Here is a 16,957-nt window from a genome sequence, read left to right as displayed (position 1 = left end):
ACACACGTGATTGCGCTCCCTTCTCGTGGCAGGTGGCAGGTGGCAGGGACTATTCTTAGATGTTGACGCGATACGAAGTACACACAAACCAACAATCTGCTTTGTCTGTGCTGGCATCAATGCACATGCTCCAGTTTCAAATTCCCATTGCACTCTGCTCCAGTCATGTTATGGCTTGTGCTACATACCCAGCCCCAAATGAACTGATAAATTCTGCAATTCCCTCCTATCTCCTTCCTAACTTCCTCAATCTCTTGATCTGCGCCACCACCCACACGACCTTAAGAAATCAATTAGCAACGCCAACTTCCAATTCTCCGAGCAAAGGATGAACTCCCGGCAAGCCCACCAAGCATACCTCCGATCGAAACGAGCCGATGTCCCCCGCTTATCCAAGGCCGAAGAACAACGCCTAGAACGAGAAGAACAAGAGCGAATTCGGGGGGAGCAGGCACAGATCCAGGCCAGAGCGCGAGCGGCCGCGGCGCGGGATAGAAAGCGAGCGCGAGAAGAGGAAGACCGAAGAGAGAGAAAGCGCAAAGGATTGCCTGCCGTCGCTCCTAGAGCTAGCCAACATACCATTTCGTGGTTTGCGAGGAAGCCGACGGGAATTGCCAATCGGGGTCTGGAGGCGCTCGTTGAGGAGGGCGGGGAGGAGGAGCAAACAAGTCTATCGAAGCAATCGGACAAACTAGAACAGAACCGGAGTGATATAAATACGGAGGCACGGCAAGAGGATAACCCTGTTGTTCGACCCCAAGGCATACTGGAGACTGTGGATCCAAACAATCAAGACCTGGAGCGGCGTCGGCGGAATACCACAGATGATTGCGGTACCCACAACGATATTCAGAACACCCTTGGACTCTCGACCCAGGACCTTGAACACGACCTAGAAGAATTGTTCTCAACTCAATTTGCGCCAGAAATCTCGGAAGTAAACGTCGAACCGGCAGCCGTCGACGAGCCCGCTCAGAAAAGGATATCATCGAAGCCCACTTCGTCGCATAAACCCTCTCCCATAGCAGAACCAAATGTCGACATCGGCGCTACTTTCGACCTTGGGTTTCTCTCTACACAGGATCTTGAGATCACTTCCGACGACCTCCTCGAGATCGGTGTGAGTAGCCACCCTCGAGTGGAGGCCAGAAATACGCCTTCCATCCCGAATGTCAACCCGGAGCCATCTTCGATACAACCTGGCGTGTCTATATATACCGAAGCAGCGACCAGAAAGGACGCCATAGCGACGGATATACCACTCCTTAGCACCCAGGATCTTGACCTATTATCCGACGACCTCCCCATATCGGGATCAACCGACGTCAATTCTCGTGCCTATATACAACATTCCCAAGCACATTTCCCCACAAAACAGGCGACTCCGGCACCAGAACCCCCAGAAACTCCACGGACGGCTTCTCCACCAAAACCGCCACCCTCCTCTTCTCCTCCCGCGGAGGAACCACAACCGTTCTTCACAGCCAGCGGATCGAACGAGCTACTATCCCTGGCGATTTTAAGAAGCCGTCGGGAAGCGGAAATCGAAAAGTACGCCTGGCGACCAACAAAGCCAAAGCCCCGCGAACCGCAGCCCAAGAAACCCGTGCCGGGGAAGGAGAACAGGGCACCCGGCCTAGGCGGAGAGAACGACGTGTTGAGGCCAGGGAAAGAGAAAATAGACGCCACACCTGTGGTGGCGCCGAGGAAACGGACGCAGATGGCTCGGGTTAAGAGCGATCTGTATGATCATGAGTTTTGGAATGGGTTGGATGATGATGATTGGGGTATCCTGGACACACCGGCGAAGACTTGATGCCGGCCTGGAATCTTTTCTCGTAAATATTTTTAACTTGTATACTACAGCATGATATAGAGGGGTGTTGGGGTCCCCACACAATGAATTATGAATTTACAATAAAAATATGGCATCGACACGGTGTCTGGACGATCTCACTTCCTTCTTGGACGCTACCAGTCTCGGACGACAGGGGCCCGATCTGATCCGAAGCCCGACTTGCAACCTCGACACCCGTCCCACGCATGTCAGGGAAGCTCCAGTTGAAGCAGTGGCAGGCTTGGTTGCGATAGCAGCTCAACTGGAGCTTCTAGACACGCTCGTCAGGAACAATGGACAAATACAGCGATAGGATAAGGAAACCAGGGCTGCGTAAATAAACCTACCAACACCACACATTCCTGGACCTCTCTATCAACATTCCTTTCAACCACCAAACAACATCGCCAACAACAAACTAATAATGAACACAAAACAAGTTCACAGAGCTTACCTGAAGTCACGAAGACCGCCCAAGATCTCCTACGAAGAACAACGAAGGATCGAGCGAGAAGAGCAACAGAGAATCCGAGAAGAGTTAGCCAAAAGACAGGTGCAGGCAAGGGCCGCCGCTGCGAGGGATAGGAGGCGCAAGAGAGAGGAAGAAGAAAGACTGGAGAGGAAAAGGATGGGATTGCCGGCTACGGAAGCGAGGTCGAGCCAGGAAATTATCACACGTTTCTTTACAAAGGGGCCGTCTCCCGGTAGCACAGTCAGTAATGCAAAGCTGGGCCGTGAAGGGATCGAAGAGGACTGTCGCAACACAGACAATCGGTGTGAAGCACATCAGGCTCTGCCTTCCGAGGCGACACTCGATTCGTCGAAGCAGGATCCTATTGATGAACTTAACGGGTTCATATTAAGCTCCCTACAACTATCTCACGAGGTAGCCACCGCAGAGCAAGCGTCAGAGACCGCGCAAAACAAGTCGATTCAACCTAGCAACCACCCGGCAAACCAACTACCAACAAACGCCCATGGCTACTCGCCCTGCGGGGCCCAGAACCAGGGGAGACCTAGCGCGCCACCTGCCAATCACAAGGCGACTGATCCAAACGAAAGTGATTCGAAGGCAGACCACGCTGTGGCTGGGGAAGAATATGACGAGCAGTGGTGGGATAGCCTAGATGAGAAGGACTGGGCATCCTTAGTCGATATATCGGCTCGTGGATGAGAAAAATTGGTACGGGCGTTGGCTCATGGTAGAAACGATACAGGATACTAGATTCATGAATTAATGACGAGGAATGATGCGCCAACGGAAGAAACATCCCCGAGACGGAGCATGTAAAAACCAATGCGAAAAAAATTGAAGAGGTATCTATGAGAAGACCTTCCTACTCCTTAGTACCTATCCATGCAGAAAGTTCCCTTCCAAAACCGGGTCCTCCCAACTCGCTGTCTAATGCAATTATAAACGTTAAAAAAACAAAACAAAAAAGAGATCAGCCTCCATCCTTGACGCCGCGGTATTCCGGTCCACACCTTTGACCCCATGCTTCCATAATATCGAAAAAAAAAAGAAAAGAAAAAAAAAAGAAAAAGAAAAGAGTACCATGAAACAGGCTAGTTTGTAAAGCAGAAAGGAGTAAAAACAGGGTTCTAGAGAAAGATCCCGACCCACGCTCCTTTGTTGGTGACATCTGATTTGCAGCCGTCGACAGCACAAAACACCTTGGACTGGGGCGTGAGTCTCGACGATCCGTCTGATGCTCGGAATCTGGATTGGTTCTTCGTCGTAGGACGTCGGCTGTCGAAGCAGCTTTGGCAATAAACCTGTACAATTAAAAACCAGGTTAGCAACGGTTTGTTCCTGGGTACCGCTCAAACGGAGAAGGAGCAGTTCTGAAGACAAAGCAAAACAGGGGGGAAACGGTAGAAACTCACATGTCCACAAGCCTTGACAGCCCAGAAATGATGCTCGCCCTTTTCTCTCTTCGCGCGCTTCTTGCCCGTCGAACCATCCTCTCTTCCTCCTGACGGGTCATATTCAAGTTCCCCGCTACACGCCGGGCATATGACGACCACATCCTCGCCCGTATCCCTCGTGAAGCCTTCGCGAGCTGGGGGGACAGTCATCTTGGGAGGTGGGGGAGGCGGGGGAGGCGCAGGTGGTGTAGTAAACGCCGCTCGTTGGTAGTTCAAGTGCAAACCACCAATGGCTGGTTCAAAGGGGGCTTCGTTCATGAAGTATCGGAAGGGTGGCGCGTTACGGATTCTAGCCGATCGACCTGGTCCGTCATGAAGCAATGCGAATGCGTTGATGTAGTCGAGGGCGGCGTTCGGTAGGAAGTTGGCACCTAGAGGTCTTCTATGATCCGCAGTCGGTGGCCGACGTCTGGTCGGGGCCAGATTGGGTAACGCCAGGTGGTCCAGGTTTCCGTTTGTTCCAAGGGTAGGTGCAGGATCCACGGGCAGTGGTAAGCGGTTGTTAAGATCAGGTGATTGTTCCCTGGTGAGGTCGATGACAAGGCTTCCCCCAGGTCCGTTATTGTTATTTACGATGTTTCCCCCCGTCATAGTAATACTATCGGTGCGGTTCAGGGTTGGTGGGCTTCGTCGTTGTGAGTTTGTTCGGCGGCTCCTAAGGCTTCCGGTAGATGGTTCTCGACGAGGTGGGCGGTTCGAGGGAGGGCTGTCGGGGAGATCGGTAAGGTCAATCACGGCTGGCTGTCGAGGATCTCTAGGCCTCGCACCGAGCCAGGCAACCTCGACCTCAACCAGCTCGTCGGCATGTACCGTCGCCATGGTGGCGGTAGTCGAGCGGATTGTTTCGCGAGAGGGGAAGAGGGGTTCGCAGATGCGATCAGCACTATGCGTGTATTCGTGCGGCCCAACTTGTTGCGCTCGTGTTTCTGCCGAGGCCGAGTTTCGTGGTTCGAGAAGAGGTTGTTCCAAGAAACTGGCAGGGGGGAACTAGACGACCACGCTGGATCGGATACAAGATGAGGTGGAGAAGTGCGGCGGTCGTCGAGAAAGGGGCAGGCTTGTCGCGTGGAAGCCTGATGTGGTGAGGGGGTCAGGTTTTATTCAGTCGAGGCGACACCGCTCCAATTCCAGGAGAGATAATGGTGTTGAGAGTCGAGAATTGGGAATGGCGAGCGGAGACATTAAAGGTCTGATCAATCTTATGTCGTTTTGGTCCTTCCCATGACACCAACTTCAAGGAATGTTCCTGCTGTGTTTTGGTGGTGGCAACGAGCGAAGATTATGTAAGCATTCGGAACCGTTTGGGATGTCCCAAAGTCCTGGCACTGTACCAGTACATGGGAAGTCCACCAACTTCGCCCTTATTCTGGGAAACGCAAGTACTTGGAGGAAACACTGCTAACAATGACCGTACTCAAGAAGATTTGGCCTTACCGAACCTAATCCGAGTCTCCGGGGTTAACTTCAAATTCAACTCCGTGTTGTGTGTGAGTGATGAAGTCACTTGAAGTTTCTTTGGTGGTTTCTTGGATAACCTTGCTGGATCGTCTGTTGGTCCAGGTCCAACTCAACTGGTTAAAGAGGCCGAGGTCACGAGAAGCCGATGGCGATCTTGTTCCCCGTTTCCAGCCTGCCTGTCACCACGGAGATAGGGAATTCTTACTCCATCCTGCCATGCCTGGACATAATGATCGAATGCTCTCAAATAACTTAGGGAGCCTGGCATGTAAACTACAAATCAATTGACAGGGAGAAAGACGCCACCGAGGGATTGAGAAAGACACACAATTCCCACCATCGAGGAAGCAGACGCTTCATTGACGTGTTTCACTTTTTGAGTCCTTGCAGAGGAACTAATTTACACCCATTGTTTGCCCATACCCCTTTTAAATCGGCTCAGAACAGCAAAGAAGAACAGCATTCCAAGTATTTAACATATACGCCTCCTCCTCCCCAAAACTATACTCACTCCTTCGCCGCAAGAACAGTAACAACCCCATCCACATTAACAACCACCAACTTCTTCCCCTCACCCCCCCACCGAATCCCCGAGCTCGCAACAGAGCTCCTCAACGGCTCCGACCACGCCTTCGAGCTCTTCGTATACTGCTGCACCGTCACGCCGCTAGCGCCCGCCGTCGCCAGGAACTGCCCCGTGTAATCCCAACTAAGCGACTGCACGGACCCGCCGATCTCGAGGACCTTGGCCCTTGCGGCGTCGCCTTCCTTGCGCAGGTCGAAGACGGTGACGGTGGTCTGGCCCTTGGCCGTGGCGGCGAACCAGAAGCCGTTCTCGGAGAAGACGAGGGCTTGCACGGGGGCGCCGAGGGAGAAGACGGCGGCTTGTTCAAGGGTTTTGGTCATGAAGAGTTTGATGTCGCCGGACGTGGTACCGGCGGCGAAGAGGTGGCCGTCGGGGTGGAATGCACACGTCGTGAGGGCTGTCTCTGTGTCAGTAAAATAGTCATCACTAGGGAGGGGGGGGAGCTTCCCCAAGATTTAGGTAGTACATACCGGAATCCGTGTAGCAGCGACCAACAGGCGTCAAGGATTGAACATCATAGAAAACGATAAGTTTATCCGCGCCCACGGACGCTACGAACTCTCCAGAAGGATGGAGCGCAAGCCCCGTAGCTGGACCAGCATGCTCTGTGAGAGAAGCAACCTCGCGGCCGCTGTCGTACACCTTGACGGATCCCTTGGCCGTGGAGACGATGAGCTTCGTTCCCGTCCAGATCTCGTCCGTGACGGGTTCGTTGACGGCCAGCTGCCTCTCTACCTTGCCCTCGTCGATCGAGTAGATGGCGGTGTCGCCCTGGGCGGAGGAAATCGCCGCGTAGCTTCCTTCCTCTTGTATCGTGAGGGCGGAGACTTGGGAGAAGGGGAGAGATGTCGAGGATTCGGTCGTAAATTCGGCGACTTCCTCGGCGGTCACCCACCCGTCGGGAATCGGTCGCTTCTTTCGACTCTTTGATAGTCTAGAGAGAAAAGAAAAAGAAGCCATAGTTAGTATGAGAAACAAATAATAAAGACAAAGAGGAGAGTTTTGTTCACACCCGGGGAGCCATACTTTTGTTGGATTTCATCCACCTTAGCACCAAGCTCCTCTGATAGACCCTGCACAGAATCTATCGCCATAACATCACCATTGGCACCTGCGCCCGCAGAGACGGTGACCTTGGAAAGCGCATCGCGCGCCTCGTCCCGCTCCTTGGTAAGCCTAGCGATCACGCGCTTCGCCGCGTCGTTCTGATACAGCGCCGTCGAGAGCTCCTCCCGCGTGCGCGCCAGCTCCTCCATCAACGTGCGGGTGCCTAGCGCCACGGAATCCCATTCGTTCTGGAAGGTGGCGAGGAGGGCGGGGATGGAGGTCAAGGTCGGGGGTCGGGGGCGGACGACGCGGGAGGTCTTGAGGGGGATGAGATCTTCGGCGGTGATGGCTTCGTTCGTCTCGGGTTCCGTGCCGTGTTGGTCGATGTATTGTTCGATGAGACGCTTCTCGTAGACGGCGCCTGGACGGGATGGTATGAGTTTCAGATGTACTAGATGTACTGGCAGCTGAATCAACGGGACTTCAGATAGCTACTTACCAGACTTCTTGGAGAAGACGGGCTCCTGGGGAGCTTCCCCAGAGACTAGACGAGCTGTCAGTAAATGCAACCAGCGATAGCAGAGAGCAGAAGGGGAGAACGAATCGAGGGTTGGAGAATTCAGTCTTACTTGCGCAGAACATTGTTCACTCCTGGATCAAGCTTCCAATTCTGCAATACGGGTTAAAGGTCGATAGATTGGAAGTTGGGTTCGTGGGCAAGGGCTGGGAGTAATGGAAAACTGATGACGCGACAAGGCTACCAACTCTCTTCAAACACAAGTTCGCATTTTCGATGTGGCTGTCAAGAAAGCTAAGATCGCAAAAATATCAAGGATTGGCATTGGCAGCTGGCAAAAATATCATGTCAGATGGCAAACAGCTGATTCTTTTAGACAGCTGCAAACGGGTGTCGGTCTCTAAAAGTGGGTCTGACAGCTGCAACTTCCTTATCTGCGATCACCAAAGCCATTGCTTCATTTATCCCCAAATCGCGTCACTGGCCTGGTAGAACCTCAGATAGGCCCTCCACACCAATCTTTAGCCAGCCCTTTTCAACTAAGTGCGAGAAGAGCCCTTTTTCCTCTTTTGAGCAAATTCTAAAACCAGATTCAATAAAACTGCACATTGCTTTGTTTTATTTTTGTTTTTATTTTTTTCCCCTTCCTCTCCGGTCACCGAAAACAGCAGGCTTACCCGGGAGGCCATCATATATCTATAACATTCCTTTTCCTTTCTTTATCTTTGCGAGCCCACCCCGGCCACCTCGGCCATCCACTCACGTTCCCTCTCACTTCTCTTATCAGTCCGAAAGCACCAGGATGGCCACCGTTGCGCCCGCACGACTACCCGCTATCTCCTCCCTTTCCGGCCTCTCCCTCGCCCAGCAGACCGAGATTCTTGACCTGCTCTTCGAGCCCAGTCCCTCCATTCACGAACTTCTCCTCCCTCTCTTCCGGAAAAAGGGTGAATTCGCCTCCTACGATGATTTCATAACCGAAGCGCACGCCGTATTTTCGACCCTCCGAACCGATTCTTCGCCCACTTCTTCCGACGAGTACCCTGATGCCCGGGCCAAACTCCACTCTATTTTGGGATCTCACCCGAGGCTTGGGGCTAAAAAGGTTGAGAGTGCCCAGTCGGCTGCTGAGCAGGCTCAGTTGCAATCTGGCGATGGCTCTGAACTGGCGGCTCTCAACGCCGAGTATGAAAAGACGTTTCCTGGACTGAGATATGTCGTGTTCGTCAACGGACGGCCGAGACCCGTCATTATGGAGAATATGAGGGAGCGCATTGCCAGGGGAGACATCTCTCTTGAAGAACAAGAGGGCATCCAGGTAGGCAGGAGACGTGCATCATCATCAGTGTTCTCCCTCACCAAGATCCGCAGACTTACACCGTTCCACAGGCAATGTGCGACATTGCACGAGACCGAGCCGCCAAACTCCAGCGTGTCTAAAAAGAGTCCACGATAAAGATGGCTTTTTGGCATCAATAGGTGTTGAGCACGTGCTCATACGACTTCGGTCTTCTCAAGTCCAACAAAGGACTCGGTTGAACAAAAAAAAAAAAAGGGACGACGACATCTTTCAATTCAGCTCTGGCTCACTAACGTATGCGAAACAGAACATTGCTGTTGAAGGGTATCCTGGATTTGTTTGCACAGTCCCTCCTTTCCCCGAATCACAGTTATACCTGCTCCTTGCTCGAGGTTTCCCCCAAGTTTCGTTCCGGTTCATTCTCTGATCATCTCAAGGAAACAAGGACAAAAAGGTCGGCGCATATCTTGAAATAAAGATTCATGCACTCCCCTTCTCGTTCATATCCATAGTTTCGATCCACACAGACACAGCCAGGAAAAACAAAAAAGAACATTTTACCAAAAAGACACAATTGCCTCCCCCATATGAGTCCCCTGTTCCTAGACAAATCCCTGGCCATTCCATATTTCAAGTCAAGTCAAGTCTGCCTCCCCCAATTTCCCAAACCCAAGGTGAAGTAAAACCAAAAAAAAATAAAACAAAAGAAGCAGGCTCCGACGCCAAGCAGCATGATAACCTCCCAATTCGCTTGCAATGGAAAGAAAAGAAAAGAACCGCCCGAAAAGAATAACGATGCATGCATGTTCACATAGGCCGAAACAAACAAAACAGTCAACCAACTCCCATGCTCTGCCGCCAATGAGTGATGATAAATACCGCCAAAACAACATCGCCGAGCAATGCGTTTCTTTCCCCTCCGAGAGGAGGGGCTTAATCGTCACACCGACCTTACGGCCCACGATATACCATCGAGCTCGTCGAGATATTCCTCAAACGAATGCCCGTCCTCGCTCTCCGTTGCGCTCCCCGATCCGGGCCCGAAAATGGCACCGAAATCGGAATACACGTCCTCGGGGTCATCACACGAGTCGTAGAGACTATCATGGTCTGCGGACGGAAACGCCTCGCAGCCATCGTCGTCCTCGTCATAGAGACTCCGCCTCTCGTCACGGGAAATAGTACTAGTCGGCTCCTCTTCTTCTAGAGAATCGTCGACTACTTCCCGAGCGAGCGGCGATGTCGGAGGCGACATTGATCCGTGATGACCACGGCTACTACTGGTATCCAGCGGAGGAGGCACGGGGAGACCCTGCAACTTCTGCTGGAGCTGGGGTGACCGGACCATGACCCTAGCATTGGGCATAGCGAGCGGTTGGACACTGCCAGCACGATTACAAGAAGGCGGAGAACGAGGTGACGACGATGACGACAAAGAACAGGCATTCGGTCGCTCGGCAAAGGTACGCGTTAATACGCTGCTGAGCTCAGTCCAGCTACAGTCCTTTAGCCGCGCCCTTGTCAGGTTGAGGGTAGCAAAGCGTCGAAACGATCTCGCCGAGTGGTTCGCAAGTAGACCTCGCCGTACCATCTCGGCGTGGGTGGCCATCTTCAAAAACCTCTTATCGCCGTTGGCAAGGCCCTCGCGGTTTAGGATATGAGTGGCCGGTAAAGAGAAGGGCTGGGAGAGTCGACTCGTGATCAGTTGAAGCCTCAATCGCCGCTTCTTGCAGCTTAGGGAGGCGGTGTTCGGTCCATCGACATCGGCCGCTGATCTCGCACGCTTCAAATTCGGTCGTGGAGGAGTAGAATTGTCATATCGGAAGTTGAATTGCGATACGGTTTTAGGATCGGAGGTGACGAATGTGAAGCGGCGTTTCGTGTCGGAGGATTGCACCTTGGCTCCATGCGGGACTTTCTCGAAAAATGTAGGAGTCGACTGAGCGGTTTTAGAGCATGGTGGCGGTGACGGCGTCGACGGTGTTGGAGAGCATACGCCCTTCCGAAGAGGCATCGAAGGTTTTACCGTGGTAACAGCGGTCGATTCCTCGATCTCGACGTAGATAGCGACACCACTCGATTGCGAAACGGCGGCCTGGAGACTAACAAGCTCACCGCCGGGACCGACACGGAGCGAAGCGGTATTGTGGCTCCTCGGCGTCGACCACGAAGGGTCTACTACCAGCTGGACAGGTCCGGGACGGAACGAATCGGTCGAAGTAGGTCCATGATGGTCGAGGAAGCGCGAGTGCATGTGGCGTAAAAGGTGTAGCGGCTCTGTCGGGAGCGGCTTGAGAGGACTTAGCTCAACGCCCATAATTTCGACGGGCATTTGAACTATGTTCCTCTTTTTATTGTTGGAGGAGTGGGGAACGGTTATAAGGCGGAGGGGGGAAGAGAGTTAAGAGAAGGAGGGATATCGTTGTCGATGATGATGGGCAGCGGCGCCCCCCGCATGCCTTATTGGGGAATGGTCGACATCCACGGTTTCGAGGCGGACTAAGGGCTTTAGCCTACTTTGTTGGGTTCGTCTTGATTAAACCTAGGTGGTCTCGACGTTCTTGTTTGATTTTTGTCTTCGCTCGCAAGGGTCCGAATAATTGTTTTATTTCGGGGACGATGCTAGTTCGAATTATTTTCGTTTGACCGACATCATCTGGTGAAAGAAGGGGGGGGGGAGGAGAGTTGAGTCTATTGTTCGAAGGCGAGGAGATCGGTGTGTTAAAAGGGGGCAAGAGTTGGTCGTGTGGTCGTGTGCCCAAAGTACGAAATTCGAAGGGGGTTTAGTCTGGACAACTGCAACTCTCACCTTTCTGGGCTGACTGGGGAGGGGGGGCGTGTGTTTGTGCGCGGAATGAGAAGAAAGTGAAGAAAAAGGTGTTGTCTTGGCTTGGGAGTGAACCAGTCGGAGCTGGGAAGAGGGTGGGGAAATGACGAACTGGGGGGTGTGTGTGCAATTGTTGGTTCAAAAGACGGAGAGAGAGGGACTGGACCCAAGTCGCTGGGAAAAGACCCAAGCGAGAAGAGAAGGGGAATGGAAATGCGATCGCTCTGATGGGCTGAGCGCTGAGCGCAAAGTGAGCGGACGGAGTGGGTGTTGCTGTTCGCTGGGGCGGTATGGGTCTTGGTTTTAGCGGGATTGGCGGTACGAAGGGAAGTGGAGAATGGGAATCGAACCAAGACAGGACAAGACCCAGACAGTTGCGGACGGGAAGGGAAGGGAAGCCAGGCAAGCAAGTGGACTGTGGAGCACCGGGACTGATGGGGCACACTGAACAAGTGAAGACTGATCAATCCCAGGGTCTCTCCTCGGCGGAGCAAAACAAGAAACGCTTTTTCGAGGGGAACCTCGTCGATCGCTTTCTTGAGACGGGGCTCTTAAAGTGTCTTGGGATCGGATAAGGCCCGGCGCGCGAAGACTGCCACCCCGAGTCACGATTATACACTAGAAATGCGAAATTGTAATCGGCTTCTCTCGGCTTCCCCCTATTTGTTGCAAAGAAGAGTTCTATTATAAGATCCTCGAATGAGTGACTTATTCGGCGAGTGAAGATCGTCGCTGCACGCAGGTTCGAAAGTTCAGTTCAAGCTGGGAGAGACTGGGTGAGCTCTTCCGACCAGGTCTAGAATCCAGAGCCGATAGGAAATCAGACAGTGACACTGAATGGAAAGCCGTTGTTTTCCAGAAAAGCAAAAAAAAGATGAAACCGAAAAGAGAATTAAGGTATTTTCCGAAGGGACCTCGGTATTCAAAGAAAGCATGGGCTGTTTTTCTTCGTTTGTCTTCTCATTAGGCTACCCTCGTATACTGCGGTTGTTGTTTTGTGTCGCTTCGAACATAAGAGCCCAGGTCAGGTCTAGAAGTAGTAGCATCATGACGAAGGTGTGTTGTAAGTGGGACATATTAATGAATGAATGAGAGGAAGACGGAATCTGACCTGCTTTGCCAAGGGAAGAGACCGAAGGATGTGACACGAGACCTTTGTCGAAAGTGGCAAGGTTTCCGGCTTGTCTCTTCCATGGTCGCTCTGGTCTTTTTGCTCGTCTTTTCTATGGGACGGGTACTATGAGGTACATGTTGAGTTCTCTCTTCTCCGCTTTCTTTCCTCGCCAGTTACTTGCAGGCAGAGAGGTAGAGAGGTACGAGGTATACTTCTTACAACAAGAACCCAGCTCCAAGGTTGAATGTAAACTGCATATGTCTGTGTATTACCAGGGTCATAAGTAGGTGGTAATTACACCTTAGTTTACAAGGGCCACGATTGGGAATTGGGAAAGGATGGGGAAGGGAAAGGACAAGGTCTGTACTCCGTACACTCGTCTTCTCCTCATCTCTCTCCGCCCGTCTGCTGTATGGGGTAATAAAGCAAGACGAAGCCAGTCAGCGGAGGGGCAAGGAGGAGGGAGGGATTGGGATGGCGGGGGCGCCGAAAGGAGGGAGATGAACGGGAAAGGGAGGTGTGCCACTACTTTGGACCAAAGAAAAAAAGAGATGGGCGGCTTCCGATGGGGGTCACCGAGCATTCGATGTTGAGCAAGACTAGTGAAGTTTTTCCTTTCCTGGGTTCTTCATTTTACGAAGGATTTAAATCAACTACTTTCAGACTTGGTAAGTTGGGGGGCAGAGATGTGGAAAATCAGACTGTTTCCCTCCTCCCCCCCTTGTCAGTTTGTCACCGTCAAAACGGCCGATGGTAAACTTCTAGTGTAACTTTGTAGCTTTCACTTTCCCGCTTTTCGCTTCTCCCCCCAATCCTTTTATGGAGTAGACGAAAGTGGAAAGGGAAGCCAAATGGGGGAGAGTGGCTCTACGAAGTAGTGTATACGCATACTGAGTAGTAGGGAGAGAGTGAAGCAAAAGGGAATAGGAAAGGGGGGGTGAATGGATTCATGTTCCAGCGAAGAGAAGAAAAAGACAAGAAAAGAAAAAAAAGAAGAAAAACGGAATTAAAAGATGAGTGATCACATCACCCCCAGTCTCCAGACCTTCGGAGCATCTTGGGTCCCTGGATTCTTTCAAGTCCGGTACGGCATTTCATACTGTAACCAGGGAGATGGGGAGGAGAGAGGATTATCCTGCCAGCGCCAGGCAGAGACCTGCGAAGTACGTAGTACGAAGTAGCAGTGCTACGAAGTAAATTACTGGATTCTGGCTGGCTGGCTGAACCACTGGACGACCAAGACGCTCGCTCCCCTGGGGTTTTCTGGGTTTGAGAAAGATGGGGGGAAAGGAGGGGGGGAACGCGGCAGACCTTCCCAAGGACGCGGTATCGGGGATTGGCATTTGGCTTTTTTTGGGGTGGAGATGCAGGGCTGGGGTGCTTTGATGGTCCAGAAGCTTGATTCGCTTTTGTCCCGGACTTCGGATGGAGAGGATATGGAGGGTATGGAGGGCGGAAATGGGGGGAGAGGAAGGGGTGAGGAAGGGAAGGGGGTTTCAATTCGAATCACGCGTGGAGGAGGAGGTGAGGAGAGACGAGGGCAAAAAGTCTGGAGACGGAGGATGCATTCATCCGGTTCGCCACGCAGTGTGGTTGTAATGGCGGAAGGTCGACGCCAGCAAAAAAAAGGTCAGGGTATTGGATGTGGCGCACAGCCTTGGAAGTACGGATGAGGATGGAAATGCACGTTTTTTTTTTTTTTTTTTCTGCAAGCCAGCTTGATGCCAGCAAGGACAGGCAGACGGTGACAAACAGCAGAGAGGAGATGCGTATGTTGGGGGGCAGGAGGACGACAGCACACACACCTGAGGTATCAATCAATCGAAAGGGTTCGTGTCGTCCACTAGTGAAAAATAGTCGTACGGTTCAACGGGCTGGGATCAAATGGATCAAATGGTATTGGACGAACCAGGGGGCGAGGAAAGCGCAGCACTGAGCCAGATGGCACGGGACATCGCCAGGCTTCGTAAAACTATGCTACAGAGGCGAAAAAGAGAAAAGAGAAGAAAAAAATTGGCTGAGGCACGCATGGTTCAGCGTCGTGGTTTAGTTTACACGACGCTCTCGAGAACTCTGTCCTCTGTCCACTCTGACCATGAGCGGACAAGGGACATCTCGTCCCACCAATGCAGAATCGAGCAGGGCAGCAGATCCGGTTCTGGAACTGGTGGCAGATCAGGACGAAGCAGGTCACAGAAGAAAGCGAGGCAAGTCGCTTTGCTGGCTTGCCTGCCCTTGCTTGCCCCTACTTGCCCCATCGCATGAAGACTGAATGAAGACTTGGACGACGGAGCATGAGTGGACTCAATTCAAGATGAGGCCTTTTTTTCCCCCCAAACCGTCGAGTCTAGCCCTCTTCTGCTATTTCCTCCGGATTAATCATTATCAATTAATCAATCAGAATCACTAGCTTCCAGAAGGACCCTCTCTTGATGAAACTAATACTAGCTTTGGACTGGACTGGATTGGTTTGTCTTGTGCTGTCTGATATTGTGGATTCTCGTACGGTCGCGATGGAGAATGGACGGCGCGAGGACGATGACGGACATCACCAAGAGGAGAACCCACTAAAAAGGAACAGGTACGAAGTATTTAGTGTTATTTTATTATTTATGCATCATGTTAAATTGAACAACATTGAAGCAACAGGCTCTATCTTTCGTAGTTAGTGGGCAATGGGCACACGACACCCGCTAGTGTAGGGCCAGTTCAAAGCGTAACGGCCTCCTTGGCAGCGTCATCGATCCCAGTAACGCAGCAGGGTAGCAGCACGTTGCATATAAAGGTATCAATTGGGATCCATCGTCTGGAGAGCTTCAGGGTTCCTGGCCCCTCCTGTCCCCTCCTGTCCCCCATCTATGTAATACTTAATACTACTACTAATACCAGGCGGAGTAATATTACTGGGGTCCCCCCTTTCAAGTGGACCGAGACGGGAGGGGGTGTGAGTTGCTAGTTGTGAGAGTGTGGGCGACTGCTCTTGGTCCTGCCCAGCGTGCCAAGACTCCAATAAACCGGATCTGGGGTCTCCTGTTGTTGCATGATTTCAGGACCTCGAACGAGCAGGTCGCGCTAGACTCGGCACACACAGCAATCGAGAGGGCACCGTAGCACTGAAGGTTTGAACGCCCCGGGGGTCCGCATCCTTGGGGCGGTGGAGATCAGTCCGGCACCGAGCAGAAAACGGGCGATGGAAACGCGTGAAGATCGAAGGAGAGAAAAACACCCGGCAGGGGACGGGGAGACAGAGAGATGAAGATGACTTGGCGGAGAAAAGCTCCGGCTGCGGCGTCATTGAGGAGCCCCAATGGCAAGATTAGATTTTAGTTTAATCCATTGAATGCTTTGAGGAATTGACTGGAGGTAAGAAGTAGTATGCGTACGAAGGATGATCAATTGAATGTATGCACCCCATGTCTCTTCCCCTAATACTCCGTACATCAATCTATACAATAAATACCTTTCTTTGTACATGGATGTTAGTTGGGGGAGCATCGAAACAGAAGATCCAAACGCATTCGACACACACGAGGCACTCGGCTTCGAGGCTACGCAGAAAAAGCAATGTGAAATATAAGGAGAGCCGACAGGGGATCGTTCTCCAAAGGACGAAGGAAGACTGGGGGATCTCTCACTTGCACGGAGTAGCGTATCAATGTGATGAGGATCGAGGATCAATATCAAATATCAAATGTAGCGTCAAGCATCGCGGAAGACACCCTGCCTGCTCCTCATCCGCTTGAAAGCGCCAGTGCAGTCCGCGAAGATGGCGGTGGCGTTGTCTGAGCTCAATCAGGTACGAGTACTCGCTGCTACGACAAGCCAATAGGCAACAACGGTGAGACCCCGAGGACAGGTTTGAAACTTGACAAGTATTTAACGGTACTCATACACATTTCCAGCCGGGCTTCCCAGTTTGAAGAGAAGACGGAAATGTGCCAGGTGTTCGCAGGAGCCAACTCCGCGGAGTATCTCTGTCCCGAGTCAAACGTCACAGAGCAGGTCGGCACTGGTCTGGTGAGACAGTCTTACGGGTTGCGGAATATCACAGTTTGCTCAGAGTGAAGTTGGAGGTCCAGACCTACTTCTACTGCTTGTACCGAGGAGGACAAGTTAAGTTTTTTAACTTTGAGCTGCGTTACTTGAAACGCCGGTAGCCGTTGAAAGGGTCCTCCCGGACGCTAATTTTGACCGCTGTTCATTCCCTCCTTCGTATGCTCCGCTTCATCATCGCCTCTTCCTCCTCCAACCGTCGAGCCCAGGCAGAGCAGAGGTATGAGTGGGAAAAAAAGGGGTAAAGAGGGATCATCCTCTTCACGAGCCACACCACGCCAACGATATG

At 52.1% G+C, this 16,957-nt stretch overlaps 3 protein-coding genes and 3 pseudogenes across 3 annotated transcripts; 3 read left to right on the top strand and 3 right to left on the bottom strand.

Moving 5' to 3' along the window:
- Positions 1–328: 328 nt before the first annotated feature.
- On the top strand, positions 329–1,816 carry SAPIO_CDS7925 (annotated as a pseudogene; the record flags this gene model as incomplete).
- Positions 1,817–2,261: 445 nt separating this feature from the next.
- Positions 2,262–3,011, top strand: SAPIO_CDS7924 (annotated as a pseudogene; the record flags this gene model as incomplete).
- Positions 3,012–3,439: 428 nt separating this feature from the next.
- Positions 3,440–4,585, bottom strand: SAPIO_CDS7923 (uncharacterized protein; the record flags this gene model as incomplete). Its single annotated transcript, XM_016789687.1, has 2 exons — positions 3,440–3,613; positions 3,725–4,585. The coding sequence occupies 2 exons, from the start codon at positions 4,583–4,585 to the stop codon at positions 3,440–3,442; spliced, it is 1,035 nt and encodes a 344-aa protein (XP_016640667.1).
- Positions 4,586–5,731: 1,146 nt separating this feature from the next.
- Positions 5,732–7,499, bottom strand: SAPIO_CDS7922 (Cell cycle control protein; the record flags this gene model as incomplete). Its single annotated transcript, XM_016789686.1, has 5 exons — positions 5,732–6,207; positions 6,281–6,744; positions 6,837–7,278; positions 7,357–7,401; positions 7,487–7,499. The coding sequence occupies 5 exons, from the start codon at positions 7,497–7,499 to the stop codon at positions 5,732–5,734; spliced, it is 1,440 nt and encodes a 479-aa protein (XP_016640666.1).
- A 677-nt stretch (positions 7,500–8,176) lies between these two features.
- On the top strand, positions 8,177–8,814 carry SAPIO_CDS7921 (OHCU decarboxylase; the record flags this gene model as incomplete). The annotated part of the gene is made up of 2 exons (XM_016789685.1): positions 8,177–8,692; positions 8,764–8,814. The coding sequence occupies 2 exons, from the start codon at positions 8,177–8,179 to the stop codon at positions 8,812–8,814; spliced, it is 567 nt and encodes a 188-aa protein (XP_016640665.1).
- Positions 8,815–9,614: 800 nt separating this feature from the next.
- SAPIO_CDS7920 lies at positions 9,615–10,991 on the bottom strand (annotated as a pseudogene; the record flags this gene model as incomplete).
- Positions 10,992–16,957: the final 5,966 nt, after the last annotated feature.

The sequence above is a fragment of the Scedosporium apiospermum genome, assembly GCF_000732125.1.
Source record: "Scedosporium apiospermum strain IHEM 14462 chromosome Unknown SEQ_SAPIO_0113, whole genome shotgun sequence".
Classification (NCBI taxonomy): Eukaryota; Fungi; Ascomycota; class Sordariomycetes; order Microascales; family Microascaceae; genus Scedosporium; species Scedosporium apiospermum.
The sequence above is the reverse complement of the archived record's forward strand: the minus strand, read 5'-3'. Positions and strand labels throughout refer to the sequence as shown.